The sequence below is a fragment of the Aedes albopictus genome, chromosome 2 (assembly GCF_035046485.1).
Source record: "Aedes albopictus strain Foshan chromosome 2, AalbF5, whole genome shotgun sequence".
Taxonomy (NCBI): domain Eukaryota; kingdom Metazoa; phylum Arthropoda; class Insecta; order Diptera; family Culicidae; genus Aedes; species Aedes albopictus.
Genome location: NC_085137.1, coordinates 46,594,738 through 46,613,537, shown reverse-complemented (window position 1 = coordinate 46,613,537; position 18,800 = coordinate 46,594,738). Strand labels below are relative to the sequence as shown.

The window sequence follows — 18,800 nt, the reverse complement described above, 5'->3', positions numbered from 1 at the left end:
GTAAATCTACAAACAAATGTGTTTATCCACATAAAATGTGTGGTTAAAATTTCAAATATAAGATATATTTTCCTAATGGTAGCCAAACATTCCGAATCACACTTTTAAATACTCACTTGGCAATTTAATAAGAACTCTAGTACCTTAGAATAGGATCACATTTCAGATCAGTCTATTCTACACATACACAGCCATTCATTGGGAGAATCCTGGAAAATGAGAGAATCGACCACATCTACCATTTTTCTTGTCATTAATAATGCATGCAATACATCCAAAATGCATTACAAACATTAAAGCGGCCAGGTCTACTTACTGTGTAGCTTTACTGATTCTACAATAAAACCATTAAGACGGGACATCTCGTACCAACCGCTTAGTTTTATATAGAAAGTCAACTATGTACACGTAAAATCGGTGGGGGTGACGTCACTAAGAAGATTAACGTCAACCCATAGTCCTTGGAATCCTGGGATGGAACACAGATAAGTATTTGGTATGTATCCTGGCCGTTGTGCCTAGGTTCAAGCGCCTTTGCTCGCTCTCTCAAATGAAAAAAAAAACATTGATTCGTATGAATTCAGGAGCTGTGACGTAACAAAAACAAGTTCCTCAATGGTTTATTAACGTCGCCGCCGTCGCTCCGAAAGAAGAGGAAAGAACAAAAAAGAAGAAAATAATATATAAAAAGGATCACATATCAGATCAGTGTTGAATATCTAAGGGGTGATCACGCTTTCGTGCTCCCTTTGTTTCAGACACCTATGTGAGCCAGGTTCTCGTGGTAGATGTCGTTGGTCACATCAGCTCGACGTTCACCATTTTTCTTCTCACCTGAACGGACGTCGGTCGGTAATTGGGAATATTGTAGGTATCCGTGGTGTTCGGTCAATCATCAATGCAATGTGATAAAATTCCAGGGTGCTTAAAACTAGAACTGTGGTAATATGTACACAACACATTCTCCACGCGTTGGTCAATTAGTGTGAGGGTATTTTTTTTTATTGATGTCATAGCGGGCATTTAGCTCCACCCCGAAATTGTGAATTCTGGTGCGTTTCATCGCACTCTCGTGCCTTCGAGGGGTTTGCCCACCAACCGATCAACGATCAACGACGCTGGCAACGACAACTCATTGGAAGTGCAAACCAAGTCAGTGCCGGTATTGTTCGAATCCGAATTAAACGCCTAGAAAAAGGTGACTTTGTGGCGACCTTAACGATAGGCGCATAGGGGAGAGTCAACCTGCTATAGAGAGCGCGTTCCGTTCGAAGGGTGAACGCTCACAAATCAGGCCTCAGCTGAACAGACCTTCACTAACAGGAGGATGATTAGCGCTGGCCGTAAACGAATCCGATCGGTCACGAGTTGATCTGAAGCGTTGTTGGCGTTGTGGAAGTCGTTGTTCGTGTTATTTATAGGAAACCCGTCTGTTGGATCTCGCTCCAACGTCGTCGGCCGGCGTCATCGTAGGCTCTTCTACCGCACAACGCAGTGTGCAGAAGCAGCCCATTCAACAGCCAACTCATTGTCACCGCGGCAGCCTGATATTGCGTCGGGCTCCATGCATACAGCAGAGCAGCGCACAGCTGCTATTCATTCTTTGTATTTTGTACCTATCTCTGTAACGTTTGTATGTTCCATCCGTACTAGCAGTCGCCTATAAAAGACGACTGCACAATCTGTACTTATAGTGTGTTTCGTCATATCACCACTGAGCAGGAGCACTGCCTCTCAGTGGTGGGAATAAATTATAGTCAAATCCGTAGTTGAGTTAGTATTTCTTCTCCGCCGCCCGGGGCAATTAAAAGTACACAACGTGGGGCAAGACATCCTGGCCGAAACATTGGTGCCGTGACCAGGATGGCATCTGGAGAGGATTACCGGACGTCGGAAGAAGCAAACCGCTGGACTCTGTGAAGATCGTCGTCAACCCAACAGTGAGCACGCTACCAGAGACAAAGCGTCAACCCATCGGGCCGTAGCGCCATTTCGTCGGACTCCAGCGTTGAAGCGCAGTAGACGCTGGAAAAAGGAATTCTGGCCTGCCACTCCGAGCAGTCAGGCCGAGCTAGCGATTAGCAAGAATCTCCCGTCCATCATCCAAGATTCGTAAGTGCCTGCTAGTACCCCGGATTTCCGATCCAGCACTGGGCGTAGTCGGATCAAGTTGAGCCACAACAGGAAACTCCGGTCGGCGTCACTAGAGCACAGGACCACAGTCATTCACCATCAAATGTTCGCGCCCGCCGCGGTTAACTTTCGGACACTTGATTAAAAACTCGAACTTACTGAACGAAACACCGTTTATTACGCGAACACTAAACAGTACTTTATTACGGTGAAGAAAACAAGAGGAGATGTTTCCTCCGCGGCGGTTTATTCTAACTGATTTACAAACAGCTGATTTGTTTATCTGCTACCTACTCTACTCATCGCTTATGTATTACGCAGCCGGCGACACGATCGCCAGCTGCAGGTATATAAGGTTTTTAGATTCGGCTCGATTCAGAGAGAGTGAGAGTTTGGACACGGTTGGCTACCTAGGGATGCACAAGCAAACTAGGCGTCGATATAATAATTGTCCCGCTCTAACATATACCGGCCGCCTTGGAATCATTAATTCCAATCCTCTCTGTCTAACCTTCACACGAATTATTGCTATTGTTAGATGCGATAATTTTGATTTTGTTTTGCTCGCAAATTTTACTAAACTGATTTGACTGCCTGTGCTCTTATATACTCTATGGCTTATATACTGTCGACCTCGTTGACCTACTTGTTGCGGGAGCTTGTACTACTGACCTACATTAGTGTTATTGCATTCAGCCGGAATTCACTACAGTTTCTCAAAAAAAAAAAAAGTTGCTGATTTCGCTGATGTGGAGCACGGATTGGACCTTGTCATAGACGACGACGTTGGAAGGATTCTTCAGAACTGAAGCGATTCAGAGGACTGTCACCAGGTATGTAGGAGTGCCGAATGCCCTTTTCGCCGATCGGACCGGGTTGTCTGCTTCTAGCCGCAGGTCAAGTCGCTGAAAGAGATGAGAAGGTGCTTTTTTACCTTATTAATCAAAATTTGAAGCGACTTGCCTGGAACGGAGGCCAACTTGGCCTCCGTGTGCGCCGGGTGGCACAGATGGATCCCTTCCGCATCGGGGTGATCGGTCCTGCTGGACAAGCTGATCAACAAAGTTTCTTTCAGCTTCTGTTTCTACGGATGGACGTCTGGCGAATTGTGGGCGATGACCGTGGAAAATGATGACTGATTCATGTGGTGTGGCGGAACCTAGCGACTGGATCAATGAATATCGCCCTGGACGACAGGATGACGTCGACACGGATGAATATCGAACTGCGACGACGGATTGTCGTACTGCGATTGGATTGTTGAAACTGCCTTTGGTTGGCACGGATGACTGTTGTAGCTGCGCCGACGGATTGTCGCGCTGGGATGGCAGGATCGATGCCATCGGAACTTGATATTGTTGTTTGTGGAGATGGATGAATACAGCGCTGAAAGAGATGAGAGGGTGCTTTTTCATCTTTTTAATCACATTACGAAAAGACTTCCCTGGAACGGAGGCCAGCGGGCCTCCGCGGGTACCAGACGGTACCGATGTCCCTCTCACTCTCGTACTGGATAGACGAAACGTTGGATCTGGGTTGGTGCTACGGTATCGGAAGGAACTTGACTGGATGTGTGGACTGCAAACTGCTACGACGGATTGTCGAGCTGGGACGGCAGTGCGCCGTCGGAACTGATGATTGGTGATCTGCGGCGACGGGATTCGTCGCGCTTGGACGGGACTGCCGTCGGAACTGATTGAGAATCTGAGACGACGGGATTCATCGCGCTTGGACGGGACTGCCGTCGGAACTAGTGACTGCGGATCTGCGACGACGGATTGTCGTGCTGGGACGGGACTGCCGTCGGAAATGCTGACTGGAACTGCGTCGACGAAATGTCGTGCTGGGATGGCGGGTTGCCATCGGAATTTCGGCTGCTCGGTTGACGTATTTCGATGGTGATGTTGCATAATCGCTGAAACAGATGAGAGGGTGCTTTTTTACCTTTATAATCAAACTAAAAAAGAACTTGCCTGGAACGGAGGCCATCATGGCCTCCGCGGACGCCGGCTGGCATCGGAATCCCTCTCTCTGTTCACGCTACGATGACTTTCTTGGTATTACCTACGGGCTGCTACTAGTTTGACGAAGCTACGTACTGTGAACGTCGATCTCACTGGCCAAGCTAGATGACGACTACTTGTAACACGCCAAGGGCAGGATGCGCACTCCTGTCCTCTTCCAGAAGCGGTTGCAGGTTACCTCGAAGAGTCAAATTTGGTGCTGATTGTAATGAGGGTCTGACTCGACTGACAGGAGGTACGCTAGATGGGCTCGATTGGTCGGTTGGAGACTGCTCCGGATTACCGGAGCCAAGGGCGATCGTGACTGGGAAAAATGAGCGGGTTACTTTTTGGAAAATTACAATGTACAAACTACTTAACTGGTGTGCGGAGGCCGATGGATTCGACCTCCGCCGGTGGAGGAGACCTAGTTCTCCCCATTCGACAATGCAAAATAGTCACGGATGGGCAGAACGCAGATTTTCGATACTGCTCTGCGGTAGCTGCCGTCTTTAGTCTTGACTGTTACGACCCGCACATTCCCGTCTTCGCCAGCGTGAACGTCTGTCACCCGGCCGAGCTGCCACTTCAGAGGCGGTCGTTCTTCATCCTTCAGGACTACCATGGTTCCTACTGCCACGTTGTTCCGATGTACAGTCCACTTCGTACGGTTGTGGAGGTCCGACAGGTACAGCTTGGACCAGTTTTTCCACAACTGCTGGACGTGCCGTTGAACCTTTTGGAGGGTTGAGCGGCGGTTCTTGATTGACGCGGGACGAAACTGTTCACCAACGCATAGTACTCCTTCTTCGAGTTGCGAATTCAGAGCTAGGATCTTCGACGATTCTCTAACTCTTCTGCTGGTCGTCAGGTTTGCCAACTCTGATTGGGACTTGATGCGGAAACGTAAAATCCATGCAGCGTGGCGCTGGAGGTTGTTTAACGATTATCGGAGGCTGAAGACATCGCTTGGTTCGATGACTGGAAGTACTGCAGAGACGTCCCTGACCTCGAGATCTACCGGATCGAATTCGTCTTCACTGATCGGTGGGGTTGATAGCCAGTTGCATTCGTCCGACCTCAGCCAATGCGGTCCACTGAACCAGAGCGATCTATACTGCAACTGTATAGGAGCCATTCCGCGAGAAATGATATCCGCCGGATTCCGCAGTCCAGCAACGTGGTTCCAGACGCCGTCCTTCGTGATGTGCTGAATCTCCGAAACCCTTGCGATGAACTGCTTCCATCTTGACGGCGACGACGATAGCCAACACTTGACGATGGTTGAGTCCGTCCAGAAGAAGCACCTTGCACGTTTGCTAAGGCTGCTCACGACCTTTTCGAAGAGGTGGGCCAACAGCAAAGCAGACGATAGCTTGAACCGTGGGGTCGATTGACGCCTGTTCCCCCTTTTCAGGTTGTCGAGTGGAGCAACTCGTGATTTCGCCGTCAGCAACCTCACACACACCTCCCCCGTTTCGGAGATTGTCCGGTTGAAATACGCCTCGCAAGCTGACTCTTCCAGTGACTGCATACTGTGACTTCGACAGGTTTCTCGGTCCCAGAACTTCGTGAGGTGTTCTTGAAGATCGTTCGAGGAGCAGACGAAAGTCAAGGATGGCGATCCACCGACAGGGCGATCGGGTATCTTGCCGGAGACGATCCAGCCAAACTCGGTGTTCTGTAGTGTAGGTCCATCTTCAGTCGCTTTTTGTCGCTCGTTCCGAAGCAGGTCCATGTAATACTCTGCTCCGATTATGATGTCTACCGGTCCTGGCTCGTGGAAACGCGGATCGGCGAGGAAGGCTGCTTCGGGAAGGTGCCATCCGGTGATGCTACAACTGGCTGTCGGTAGCGAAACAGTCAGCTGCGGGAGAACATTGAAATGCATCTCTTGCGAGAATGCTGACATGCCCTCCAACCTTGGCCGAACTACAGCGCTGACGATTTTCGTCGACGTGCTGATCGACGAACCGATTCCTTGAACGGATAGAAGTGATGGCGACGCGTGGAAATGCATTCTGCTGGAGAACTCTTTCGTCATCAGGCAGTGCTGGGAGCACGAATCCAGCAGGGCTCGTGCTAGCATGGTATTGCCGTGACGATCTTGAACTTTGACAAGGGCGGTGGAGAGCAGAATGTTGTGTATGGGAGTAACTGGGAGTGCAATGTGTGTTTGGGTGGTGGATGTGGCAGTGTTGGTGGCTGGTGACTGAGTGCTCGGTCGTTGAGAGTTGCTGGGTGTAGTGTAGCTAGCGTTTGATGTCTGTGGTCTCGGGTTCGAAATCATATATTGATGCTGAGCAGCGCCATTCCGGTGGCCTCGCAAACGGTCAACCACTTCTGATACTCGCTGTCCGTAAAGTCCTGATTCGAGATAAATTCCAGGCGGAAAACCCGCTCCTGACTGCCATGCTTCAGCCGGAACCCTTTGTTGGTGCGGCACTTGCCGAATTGATAGATTTTGGCCGTCTCCACGACTCCGACGATCTCCGCCACCCGATAGACCGGCCTTCCGTTGTTGTTTCCGATGTTGATCCGAACGAAACAGTTCAGCACGATCTGGTCAAACATCGGAAGGGCAATGAAGCGTTCTATCTTGTGTCGCGAGATTCGTAGTTTGTTGAGTTCCTCCTTATTGCTAATGGCGGCAGGTTTTTTGCTAGAGCTGGACGAACTCGACGAAGGTTTCTTCTCCTTGGAGTCCTTTTCTTTGTCCCACGTTTCTTCGTCGGAAGAGGATCGGCTATCGCTACCGCTTCCGCTGCTGGAACCAGACCGCGATCGACGGTCGGACTTTTTCTCGTCTTCACTATCGCTTCCGGAGTCATCCGAGTAGATGTCCGATGCTTTGAGCTTCTTAGATTTGCCACCAGGGACATCTTCCAGATCGTCCTTGTCCTCGGTTTCAGCCTTGCGTTGAGCTTCCTTTTTCGCTTCTTCCTCCTCACGCTTGGCTTTGCCTTCTCGTTTTGCTTTCAACATGGCCATGGCATTGCTTCGTTTGTCGTCGGTCCGGTTGGCTTCGACATTCTTCTTTCGCTCCTTGGAACGTTCTTTCGGATCGAAATAATCCGAAGCACCGGAAGCTGATTCGGCATCTTTGGATTTCTCCGGCGAAGAATGATGAGAACTGTCACTGGCCTCTCCCTCGGAAGGTTCTTCCTGCTGCACTGGCGGAGGTGGAGACGGCGCCTTCGGTTCAGGAGACGGAGCCTTAGCTATCTTTTTCTTCTCCTCTTGCTCCTTCTGCTGGGCCAGTTTCTTCATTTTGTCCTTCTTCTTTTTCTTCTTCGGAGGCTGTGATTCCTTGTCCTTGGCGCGTTCTGCCTTCTTGGCCAGCTTCAATTTACGTTCAATCTCCCAGCGGGTCTTCATGACATCGCGCCGTTCGATACGTTTGAAAATCTCCGTTTCACGTTCTTTCTCCGACAAGGCATTCAATCTGGCCCGATCTTCCTCGTCTCCCATCATCTCGTCATCATACCCGTCATTGAATTCGGAATCGCTGCTACTGCTGCTGCCACTTTCGTCATCACTGTCATCACCGGAACCGGAACCAGACTCCTCTTCCGACGAAACCTGGCCTTCCTCCGGCTCCGATTCACCTTTTTGCTCTTCCTGCTCCTCTTCTGGTTGTTTACGCTTTACGCCACTTTTGGCCGCTGGTTTGACCTCCTCTTCCGGCTCATCCTCTTCTTCTTCCTCCTCCTCCTCGGCCTCATCCTCATCTTCGGATTCCGAAGAGGAAGCGGGCTTCGCCCCTCGTTTTTTGCGCTGCACCGCTGCCTCTGGTTCCGAGTCATCCTCCGAGTCGGAATCGGAAGACTTCCCTCCCGGAGAGTTCGATGCCAGCCTGGCGGTTTTCTTTTTCTTGGCCAACGACAGCAGCTCCGAATCAAGATCCGAACCGGACCCGGAATCGCTGCTGCTTTCCGAATCGATTATTGGTTGAGTTTTCCTCTTCACCATCTTGGATTGATATTCCCCGTCGCCGCCTCGTCGAGTGTTCTTCGCTTCCAGAGATCGAAAAACCCCTTACGCCGCGAAACTTCTGTGTGCAAGGCGCTTGACTCAACGCGCCAGCAGCAAAAATCCAACAGGCAAATTTACGACCAGCTAACCGGCAACTACCGTCACATTCACTGCGAGCGAATGCAGTTCACTTCCGGTGTGCTTTTGGGCACTAAATTTCCACCTTTCCAACGGAGAAAATCGAAGAAAATTTGCACCAAAAAATCGTTCGCGACCCTTCCTGGCTGAAGCGAGAATGACAACTTCCATGTCCACCGTCATGGAACATTCATAACACCACATGAATCAGTCATCATTTTCCACGGTCATCGCCCACAATTCGCCAGACGTCCATCCGTAGAAACAGAAGCTGAAAGAAACTTTGTTGATCAGCTTGTCCAGCAGGACCGATCACCCCGATGCGGAAGGGATCCATCTGTGCCACCCGGCGCACACGGAGGCCAAGTTGGCCTCCGTTCCAGGCAAGTCGCTTCAAATTTTGATTAATAAGGTAAAAAAGCACCTTCTCATCTCTTTCAGCGACTTGACCTGCGGCTAGAAGCAGACAACCCGGTCCGATCGGCGAAAAGGGCATTCGGCACTCCTACATACCTGGTGACAGTCCTCTGAATCGCTTCAGTTCTGAAGAATCCTTCCAACGTCGTCGTCTATGACAAGGTCCAATCCGTGCTCCACATCAGCGAAATCAGCAACTTTTTTTTTTTTGAGAAACTGTAGTGAATTCCGGCTGAATGCAATAACACTAATGTAGGTCAGTAGTACAAGCTCCCGCAACAAGTAGGTCAACGAGGTCGACAGTATATAAGCCATAGAGTATATAAGAGCACAGGCAGTCAAATCAGTTTAGTAAAATTTGCGAGCAAAACAAAATCAAAATTATCGCATCTAACAATAGCAATAATTCGTGTGAAGGTTAGACAGAGAGGATTGGAATTAATGATTCCAAGGCGGCCGGTATATGTTAGAGCGGGACAATTATTATATCGACGCCTAGTTTGCTTGTGCATCCCTAGGTAGCCAACCGTGTCCAAACTCTCACTCTCTCTGAATCGAGCCGAATCTAAAAACCTTATATACCTGCAGCTGGCGATCGTGTCGCCGGCTGCGTAATACATAAGCGATGAGTAGAGTAGGTAGCAGATAAACAAATCAGCTGTTTGTAAATCAGTTTAGAATAAACCGCCGCGGAGGAAACATCTCCTCTTGTTTTCTTCACCGTAATAAAGTACTGTTTAGTGTTCGCGTAATAAACGGTGTTTCGTTCAGTAAGTTCGAGTTTTTAATCAAGTGTCCGAAAGTTAACCGCGGCGGGCGCGAACACCGTCACTTTTGGACGACACGATAAGCCTATTTCTAAACATGAAACTATTAGAGAAACGCCTTCTTGTGCCACGTCGTCGCGTCGTTGTCGTCGACGACGGTTGGGGTTGTCACGCTTGTGAGGACAACTAACATGCGATCTTCTCACCTGACCGACCACGCGGAACACGGATCGACCGTCGCGCGGAGCATTATTGATGACGTTCGATGCCATTAACCAAGCCCACAGCCGCAGCCTCGTTATCGACAACGGGCGCGATAGTTAGAGCGACGGACATGTCACGTGAGCATGTTGGCCCCACAAGGGAGGATACCGAGGCCGGGGGGACAGATGATCGATGAACTCAACCGTGTTCCACTTTGGTGGGCCACTTTGTACCGTAGTTTTAATGCATAGCTAATGGGCTCATCAGACGATTACAAGCCCTAGTCTAAGTGCGAAAACCAGATCAGAGGGGTTGGCGCAGGCGCTTTCTACATCTATACCATCGGAGTAGATGGCAGCGGAGGTACATGGAGATAATTGCGATTCGTGATTAGCTTCGGACGACATTTCTGTCGAGCATGAGCGATAAGTCCTCTGATGGGATACGATCCAATTATACGGGTGATAACGGATTGTCTCTTATCAATCATCTACAATGGTTAATATAAGTGGATGGTAAGCAAGAAATCTGAATAATAGGAAGTTTCTTTAAACGTGACGAAAACCAGCACCGATCTTTGGAGTGCAACGATGATATTTGAAAACTCAATTGAGAAGCACATTTATTGATTCCTCAATTCTTATCCACTAGCACACAGGATCAGAACTCATCAGAGATTCCTTTTGGAAATCCTCCAGGGATTCCTCTAGGAAGTTCTCCAGGGATTCCTCTAGGAAGTCCTCCAGGGATTCCTCTAGGATGTCCTCCAGGGATTCCTCTAGGAAGTCCTCTAGGAAGTCCTCTAGGAATTCCTCTAGGAGGTCCTCTAGGGATTCCTCTAGGAAGTCCTCCAGAGATTCCTCTAGAAAGTCTTCCAGGGATTCCTCTAGAAAGTCCTCTAGAATTTCCTCTAGGAAGTCCTCCAGGGATTGCTCTAAGGAGTTCTCCAGCGATTCCTCGAAGAAGTCCTCTAGAGATTCCTCTAGGAAGCCTTTCAAGGATTCCTCTAGGAAGTCCTCTAGGGTTTGCTCTAGGAAGTCCTCCAGGGATTCCTCTAGAAAGTCTTCCAGGGATTCCTCTAGAAAGTCCTCTAGAATTTCCTCTAGGAAGTCCTCCAGGGATTGCTCTAAGAAGTTCTCCAGGGATTCCTCGAAGAAGTCCTCTAGAGATTCCTCTAGGAAGCCTTTCAAGGATTCCTCTAGGAAGTCCTCTAGGGTTTGCTCTAGGAAGTCCTCCAGGGATTCCTCTAGAAAGTCCTCCAGGGATTCAGGGATTCATCTAGGAAGTTCTCCAGGGATTCCTCTAGGACGTCCTCCAGGGATTGCTCTTAGAAGTCCTTCAGGGATTCCTCTAGGAAGTTCTCCAGGGATTCCTCTAGGAAGTCCTCTAGGGTTTTCTCTAGGAATTCCTCTAGAAAGTCCTCCAGGGATTGCTCTAAGAAGTCCTCCAGGGATTGCTCTAGGAAGTCCTCCAGGGATTCCTCTAGGAAGTCCTCCAGGGATTCCTCTTGGAAGTCCTCTAGGAAGTCCTCTAGGAATTCCTCTAGGAAGTCTTCTAGGGATTCCTCTAGGAAGTCCTCCTGGGATTGCTCTAAGAAGTTCTTCAGGGATTCCTCTAGGAAGTCGTCCAGGGATTCCTGTAGGAAGTCTTCCAGGGATTCCTCTAGGAAGTCCTCTAGGGTTTCCTCTAGGAATTCCTCTAGGAAGTCCTCCAGGGATTCCTCTAGAAGTCCTCCAGGGATTCCTCTAGGAAGTCCTCCAGGGATTCAGGGATTCCTCTAGGAAGTCCTCCAGGGATTCCTCTAGGAAGTCCTTCAGGGATTCCTCTAGGAAGTCCTCCAGGGATTGCTCTTAGAAGGATTCCTCTAGGAAGTTCTCCAGGGATTCCTCTAGGAAGTCCTCTAGGGTTCCCTCTAGGAATTCCTCTAGGAAGTCCTCCAGGGATTGCTCTAAGAAGTCCTCCAGGGATTCCTCTAGGAAGTCCTCCAGGGATTCCTCTAGGAAGTCCCTCAGGGATTCCTCTAGGAAGTCCTCTAGGAATTTCTCTAGGAAGTCTTCTAGGGTTTCCTCTAGGAAGTCCTCCAGGGATTCCTCTAAGAAGTTCTCCAGGGATTCCTCTAGGAAGTCGTCCAGGGACTCCTTTAGGAAGTCTTCCAGGGATTTCTCTAGGAAGTCCTCTAGGGTGTTCTCTAGGAATTCCTCTTGGAAGTCCTCCAGAGATTGCTCCAAGAAGTCCTCCAGGGATTCCTCTAGGAAGTCCTCCAGGGATTCCTCTAGGAAGTCTTCCAGGGATTTCTCTAGGATGTCCTCTAGGGTTTGCTCTAGGAAGTCCTCCAGGGATTCCTCTAGGAAGTCCTCCAGGGATTGCTCTTAGAAGGATTCCTCTAGGAAGTTCTCCAGGGATTCCTCTAGGAAGTCCTCTAGGGTTCCCTCTAGGAATTCCTCTAGGAAGTCCTCCAGGGATTGCTCTAAGAAGTCCTCCAGGAATTGCTCTAAGAAGTCCTCCAGGGATTCCTCTAGGAAGTCCTCCAGGGATTCCTCTAGGAAGTCCCTCAGGGATTCCTCTAGGAAGCCTTCCAAGGATTCCTCTAGGAAGTCTTCTAGGGATTCCTCTAAGAAGTTCTCCAGGGATTCCTCTAGGATGTCGTCCAGGGACTCCTTTAGGAAGTCTTCCAGGGATTTCTCTAGGAAGTCTTCTAGGGTTTTCTCTAGGAATTCCTCTAGGAAGTCCTCCAGAGATTGCTCCAAGAAGTCCTCCAGGGATTCCTCTAGGAAGTCTTCCAGGGATTCTTCTAGGAAGTCCTCTAGGGTTTGCTCTAGGAAGTCCTCCAGGGATTCCTCTAGGAAGTCCTCCAGGGATTGCTCTAAGAAGTCCTTCAGGGATTCCTTTAGGAAGTTCTCCAGGGATTCCTCTAGAAAGTCCTCTAGGGTTTCCTAAAGGAATTCCTCTAGGAAGTCCTCCAGTGATTCCGCCAGGGAGCTCTCCAGGGATTCCTCTAGGAAGTCCTTCGTGGCACTCTATACTTCTTCTTCGTGCTATTCTGCGGTGTTATGTAGTACTCCATTGTACTCATTGTACTTCATAGCATTACGTAGTACCCGTCATAGTCGGTGGTAAGCAAATGCATTGCATTGTTATCTGCTTTTTCAGATGAACTCAGGGAAGAATGGTGTGGGTAGACTTCAATGTTTTTTCTCAATGTTCAACAGTACAATCGGTCGGTGAACCCATGAACAACACATGTTATGTCTGAACCAGCAGATTATAAAAATCGAATGTACATCGGGTTTATCAGAATTCATGCTATATTATCATATGCAGAAACTTCTAAAATATTTCATCGGGGATATTTTGATTTTTTCATCTTTTTAGCAGTTTTTCATACAAATTTGCATGAAATTCTCATTATCGGCCAATTTCTCTTCCATACAAAATGTATGGAAAAAATTTTCACCGATAGAATATTTTGAAACTTCCTTCACATGAAAATATAGCTCGAATACTCGATGTTTGATGGAAAGAAACCCAATGTACATTTGATTTTTTTTTAATCTGCTGGTTCAGACATAGCGTGCAACATAAAAAGTAATGCGAGGGGGCACCCGGGTTTGAACCGGGGACCTCTCGATCTGCAGTCGAATGCTCTACCACTGAGCTATACCCCCATTTTGATAAATCGTTGAGACTTTAATAACAGGAAGCGAACATAGCTCAACCAAAAAACATTCAGCAATCATTCTTCCTTACCCCAATAAACCTAACCTTTTAAAAAGGTTAACGATTCTCAGATCTAATATATTCAAGAATAAGTTGACCACATTGTCGACACAAAACAAGGTAGTTTTTGTCTACATCTTGGATGTATGTGATATGTCAAATGACCTGGAACATTTTTAGATTAGGCTTATTGATGTAATGAAGAATTTATGAATTCTACGATCAATAATAACATAACAGTAAAATTTCAAAACAAAAACAAAAAATGAGGTTCCACCGAGATTTGAACTCGGATCGCAGGATTCAAAGTCCTGAGTGCTAACCGTTACACCATGAAACCTGTGTTTGCATCAAAGGTGCTGAGCGCTTTGCATGCAAAAAACAAAACATCAAAACAAATTATCATGCATTGCCCTAATTAATTATTCGACATTCCTTACTTTTATCGCAACTAACTCTGCTTCAAATCCGAACTTTAATCAAGATCGCATAAAACTCCAATTTATATAGGTCTTGCAAAGTGATTTAATGAGTTTGCGTTGTTTCTGAAGCGATTGGACGCGTGCAATCGCTGCCGATCGAACAACCCCTTCTCTAACCTATCGGCCAGCGAGCAACAACGATCGAGACCACCTCTTTTAGGATCGGATCGGAACGGAACAGGTGCATTTGACAAAGTGACAAAACTGGTGCGACTAGTTTTTGCAATTAAAAACTCTCTGATTTTAATCTTGTTTTATTACGACGACGACGCGACGTCAACGGTCCAACTACTTTGCCCCGAGGGTTTGCTGTGCAATCTCTCTGTGTGTAGGCTAGACTAAGACGCCACCGCCGCCAATACTTATCAGTACCTAGGTACCGACCTAGAAGTATACGCAACGCTGCCGCGTCGCATGGTTCAATGTGCTCTTGCGGTCTAGATCTCGTCGTCGTGGTCTATCAGCCAGAGCACCACACCGAGAGGAGCTAGATAAGAAATGACCCTTTTCCGAGCTCCACGCACGTTTAGCGCGCGATCGTATAGTCGCCTCGCTAGCAGGTGTCGAACCGTTCGGCCGAGTTCATTGATCTTAAGCTAAACGCACCGTACCTACATACACAAGCGTGGCTGCTAGTTGTGTCCGAGTGAAAAATGAGCGTGTCATCTTCGGGCTACGGCCGGGCTAGCGAGAGGTGCAAAAAGGCACTTTAATCGAGTCACGTTAAGGTCTGGGGCTGGTCAGGTATATGCAACGCATCCAGCTTCGCTTCGTTGGTCTCTTGGGCTCTCTCTAACCAAACAAACAAAGTGAACAACAAGCGCAATTTAAAATGCGGCACTGAGTTGTGCAAGTGTCCTGCGCTAGACCTACTGGAAAAGGGATGGTTCACAACAGACGATCCAGTGAGAGAAAGCAATTGAGTATAGTTGCCGTTTCTTTTTTCAAAAGAAATAGGGCTCCCTTATTAAGTATATGGCTTCCGTTTTCATCCTACGAAAAACAAAGGATTAAAGCTTTGTTTATTTAGTTTCTTATTTTAGTATTTTGTGTTAGAAGAGAGCAAAAACAAAAAAATAACGGAATCATCGGTACCATAATCGCTTGTTTACGAATAGGATGAATTTGGGAGCGTGAGATTACTAATGGCACACATACCCTTTATTCAAATATCTTCACTAAGTAAACTAATGTTTTGTTACAGTGTGCAAATTCAAATACAAACTTATTGATAAAGGATTAAGCAGTCTGATTGTGAGGCGGTTAAAGCTTTCTCAAGGAAAAAAAATCAGGCCAAACATGTCTAAAGGCCCTATCTGCAGAAGAAAAGCTCTTTTTGGTTTCCCTCTCTTTCGTTTATTTCTCAGTTGTTTATTTGCATTATGATTGTCTCCTTGCATTGAACGATGGTCAAAACAATCGTCTTTTGATTTGTACTGCAAAAGTAGTTGAAAAGTGTACCATTACATTGCAATAATTGAAAGAGAAAGTGAACAAAGAGAGCCTCTCAAATGCAGATAGGACCTATTGAAATGTTTGGCCTAAAATGATACCGTTCTTTGTTTAATGTTTTGTTTAACTGTAACTGTCTATTGTGCGAACATGACTTCACGGTTTTGAAATTAACCCTTCAGCGCGCGCGCTGTTGCAAAAAGTACAACACTAACAAAAAACCTCGCTCATCGCATACAGCGCGAGCGCGATGCAGTTTCGGTTGCTTGATGGCGCGCGTTCTGAACGGTTAATACGAAATCATACCATAAATTTGTTTGATACCAAATAGTAAATACTGAAAATATGTGAACATGATTTTTTACTTAATAGCTAGTTTTTTGATTTTTTACTTAATAGCTAGTTTTTTATACAATATTTTTTAGCACAAGGCGTACATTCATGTAACGAGGCTTGCTCTAAAGGAGAAGGTTCCAACACAACCCTGTGAAAATTCTGTAGAAGCTTCTGGGTAATATTGATCGAAGTTTTTTTTTATTTCAACTCCTGTGAATTCAGAAGGAATTCTTGGAACAAACCACTGGAATGATCTTGCATTTTTTTAAATATGAGTTAATAGCTGAATTCTTACAACAATTCGTGTAGAAATTCTTAGATTTATCACGAAGAAACTGATCTCGAATGTCTTGACGAATTCTCAAGGAAATTGTTGGCACAATCCCGGGGCGATTCAGGAGTTTTCGGAAGAGTTTTTGTGGTCTTTTAAACTCTCAGGTGAGCATCACGGGAGATTTCAGAGGGTTTCAGGTGTGTTTCAACGGGTTTCTAGGCATTTAAGGGCGTTTAGCTTGATGCTCAGAGTTGCAGGTGAGTTTGACAGGGGCTTCAAGAGGCTCCAAGGCGTTTGAAGGCGTTTCAGGGGATTTAAAGAGAATTCAGAGGCGTTTTAAGGGGCTTCATAGGCTCTTAAGTGAGTTTCAGTTCGTTTGAAGAGATTTCAGAGACGAGTTGAATGAGAGTTTCAGGAGACTAAAGGGTTCCAAAGGTATTAGGCTTCATAGGCTCTCAGGTAAGTTACATGGGGTTTTCAAGGGATTTTTTTTTTAATTTTTATTTTTGTGTATTATTTCAAGGGATGTATGCTAAGCGTTTCAAGGCGTCTCAGAGGGTTTAAAGCTTCAAGGGATTTTGGACCAGCAATTTTAAGGGCATTTCAGAGGCATATCAATGCATTTCGAGGTATTTCCATGCGTTTCAAGGTTTTTCAAAAGGATGCAGCGGGTTAGGGTTCATCATAGGCTCTCAGGTTACGTTACAGATGAGTTACATGTGCATTACAAGGCGTTTCTAAGCGCTTCAAGAAGTTTCAGATGCATTTCAAAGCATTTCTAGGTGTTAGGAGACATTTCAGGTTCTCTGATGAGTTACATGGGCGTTTCAGGGGGTTTCAAAAGCGAAGTAAAGTGTTTCAAAACGTTTTAAGGCGTTTTATAGGGGTTTTAGGAGGCTCCACAGTCCACAGGCTCTCAGGTGTTTGTGGGTGTTTCAGGTGGTTTAAAAAGAGCTTCCACATTGATTGACTCAAGGAAGTTGATGAAGATTCTTTAACGGACATTGAACACACCTTAGTTGCATGAGATTGTGAAGAATTAGCTTAAGTTCAAATTCACAAATAAAAAGAAATGAAAAAAAAATCATTCAAGTACTCAAGTTTTGCATATGGATCCGACGACTAATGCTCAAGAAAGCTTTTAGAAAACCTTAATTAGTCCCCAACCACCTCATTTATTATGGGATTACAGAAATAGACGTGTGCGTCGAAAAACATTTCACATTTTATTCGGCGACGTATAATATAAAGTGAAGAAAGACAGCAGTGGCGGCGTAATCGGCGTATCTCTTTTAGATTTTTTATTCGTGAATTGCTATTGCTAGTCTTTAAAAAAAAAGGCAACACACAGAAAAACTTGTTTTCTATGACCAAAGTACAAATTTTGCCTACCTTTTGCGAAAAATTTAACTGTAAAGAAATCAGGGAGTTTCTTGGAAATTGCCTCAGAATTGTCTCCAATACATAATACCGTTTTTTTAACAATAGTGAATGCTTTTACGAATTTCTCTAGAAATTCTACAAGATATTCTTCCAGGTGGTTCTTCAGATATTCTTCCAGTTTTTCTTGAAAAAAAAATCAATTCAAACAGATTGAAGAGGAGTTCCTCTAGCAACTACTTCAGATGTTTCATTCAAGATTCCAGTTTTTTAGCAATTCCCAAAGAGATCATTGCATGATATTTCCCATAGGATCATCTGGGTATTCATCTCAAAATTCCTTCAGAAATTCTATTTTTTTCTGAATTTTTTGTTGGAGCTGCTCGAGAGACTACTTGAAGTTTCTCAGTAAATCCCTCAAGGTTTTTTTTTAGAAATTCCTCTACAAAATTCTCTGGAGATTCTTCTAGAAGTTCCTTCCAATGAGTTTCACAGAATATCCTCTTGGAATTTATTGAAACTTTTCTTTAGAGATCCTTTCAGAAGTTATTTCGAAGAGCTTTCAGAAATCCATTCAGAGGCTCTTCCAGGAATTCTTTCGGAAATCACATTTACTGCTGCTAAATTTTCCTTCTAAATCTTCTCTACGCTCGTTCAAGGGATAATTTCAGGCATTGCTTTAGGGATTTTTGTCCACTAGTCAGTCTTTTTGCAAGAAAATAAATATTTTCAAGAATTCATCCGAAAAAATACTATCTAGAGATTTCTTCAATTGCTCTCAAATTTTCTTGGAAGGACCCTTTGAAAAATCTAGAATTTCAGAATGAAGAATCCATGGAAAAATTTCTGAAGAAATCCCTTGCTGACATTCATAAAGAAATCCTTAAACTACTGAGGGAGTCTCAAGAGATATTCCTGAAGAAATTTCCGAAGAAGTTCCCTGAGTCAGTGATGGAATTACTCTCATCATGAATCAATTCGCGAGTGTAAAGCCAACACAAGGCTTACTCACGATTCCGAGAGTAAACAGTGTGTGAGTTTATTGGCACCCGTCTGCTTCGTATTCGTAAGTAAAAGGCAAAACAAAAACAGAAATACTCATGAGTTTTTATTCGTGAAGAGCTAGTGGAGATGCAGGAAGTGCGTGTTATTGTGGCTTTAATAGCAAATCCAGTGATTATCCAACAAAAACTAATTAATGCTTTATGCTTCATTGTTCCTGAAAAGCAGCATTGCCAGTCGTTATAATGGCGTTTTTCATGAAAATGCAAAAAACTCACGAAGCTTCGCGAATCACATGCGAGTGCTTGCCAGCTTCGTTTACTCACGAATAAAGAAGAGCGAGTATTATCGGGCCCCTGTTGTTCACGAGTAAAGTTTGTTTTGGTTTCTGTCTGCTCAATTGCAATCTTCATCATTTTCCATCTCTGCCCTGAGTTTCCTGGAGAAGGAATCCTTGGAGGATTTTTTTTTATATAAATCTTATGTCTAATTCCAGTTGAAATCCCTGTAAACAAAATCA

General features: G+C 45.9%; 2 protein-coding genes and 2 non-coding genes across 4 annotated transcripts in view; all 4 read right to left on the bottom strand.

The window, feature by feature from the left end:
- Positions 1 to 18,800, bottom strand: part of LOC109621337 (NADPH oxidase 5) — a 411,936-nt gene that overhangs the window by 178,605 nt on the left and 214,531 nt on the right. The window lies entirely within an intron of this gene.
- LOC115265507 (RNA polymerase-associated protein Rtf1-like) lies at positions 6,423 to 8,408 on the bottom strand. The gene has a single exon (XM_029870948.2). It carries the CDS (start codon positions 8,106 to 8,108, stop codon positions 6,423 to 6,425), a length of 1,686 nt encoding a protein of 561 aa, XP_029726808.1. The 5' UTR covers positions 8,109 to 8,408.
- Positions 13,231 to 13,302, bottom strand: Trnac-gca (transfer RNA cysteine (anticodon GCA)). Its single transcript has one exon. It is a non-coding gene; the product is annotated as a tRNA-Cys (tRNA).
- Positions 13,623 to 13,694, bottom strand: Trnaq-uug (transfer RNA glutamine (anticodon UUG)). Its single transcript has one exon. It is a non-coding gene; the product is annotated as a tRNA-Gln (tRNA).

Bases quoted from the DNA above. Each gene is read 5' to 3' on its own strand.
- LOC115265507 (XM_029870948.2), bottom strand. From the start codon at position 8,108: ATGGTGAAGAGGAAAACTCAACCAATAATCGATTCGGAAAGCAGCAGC.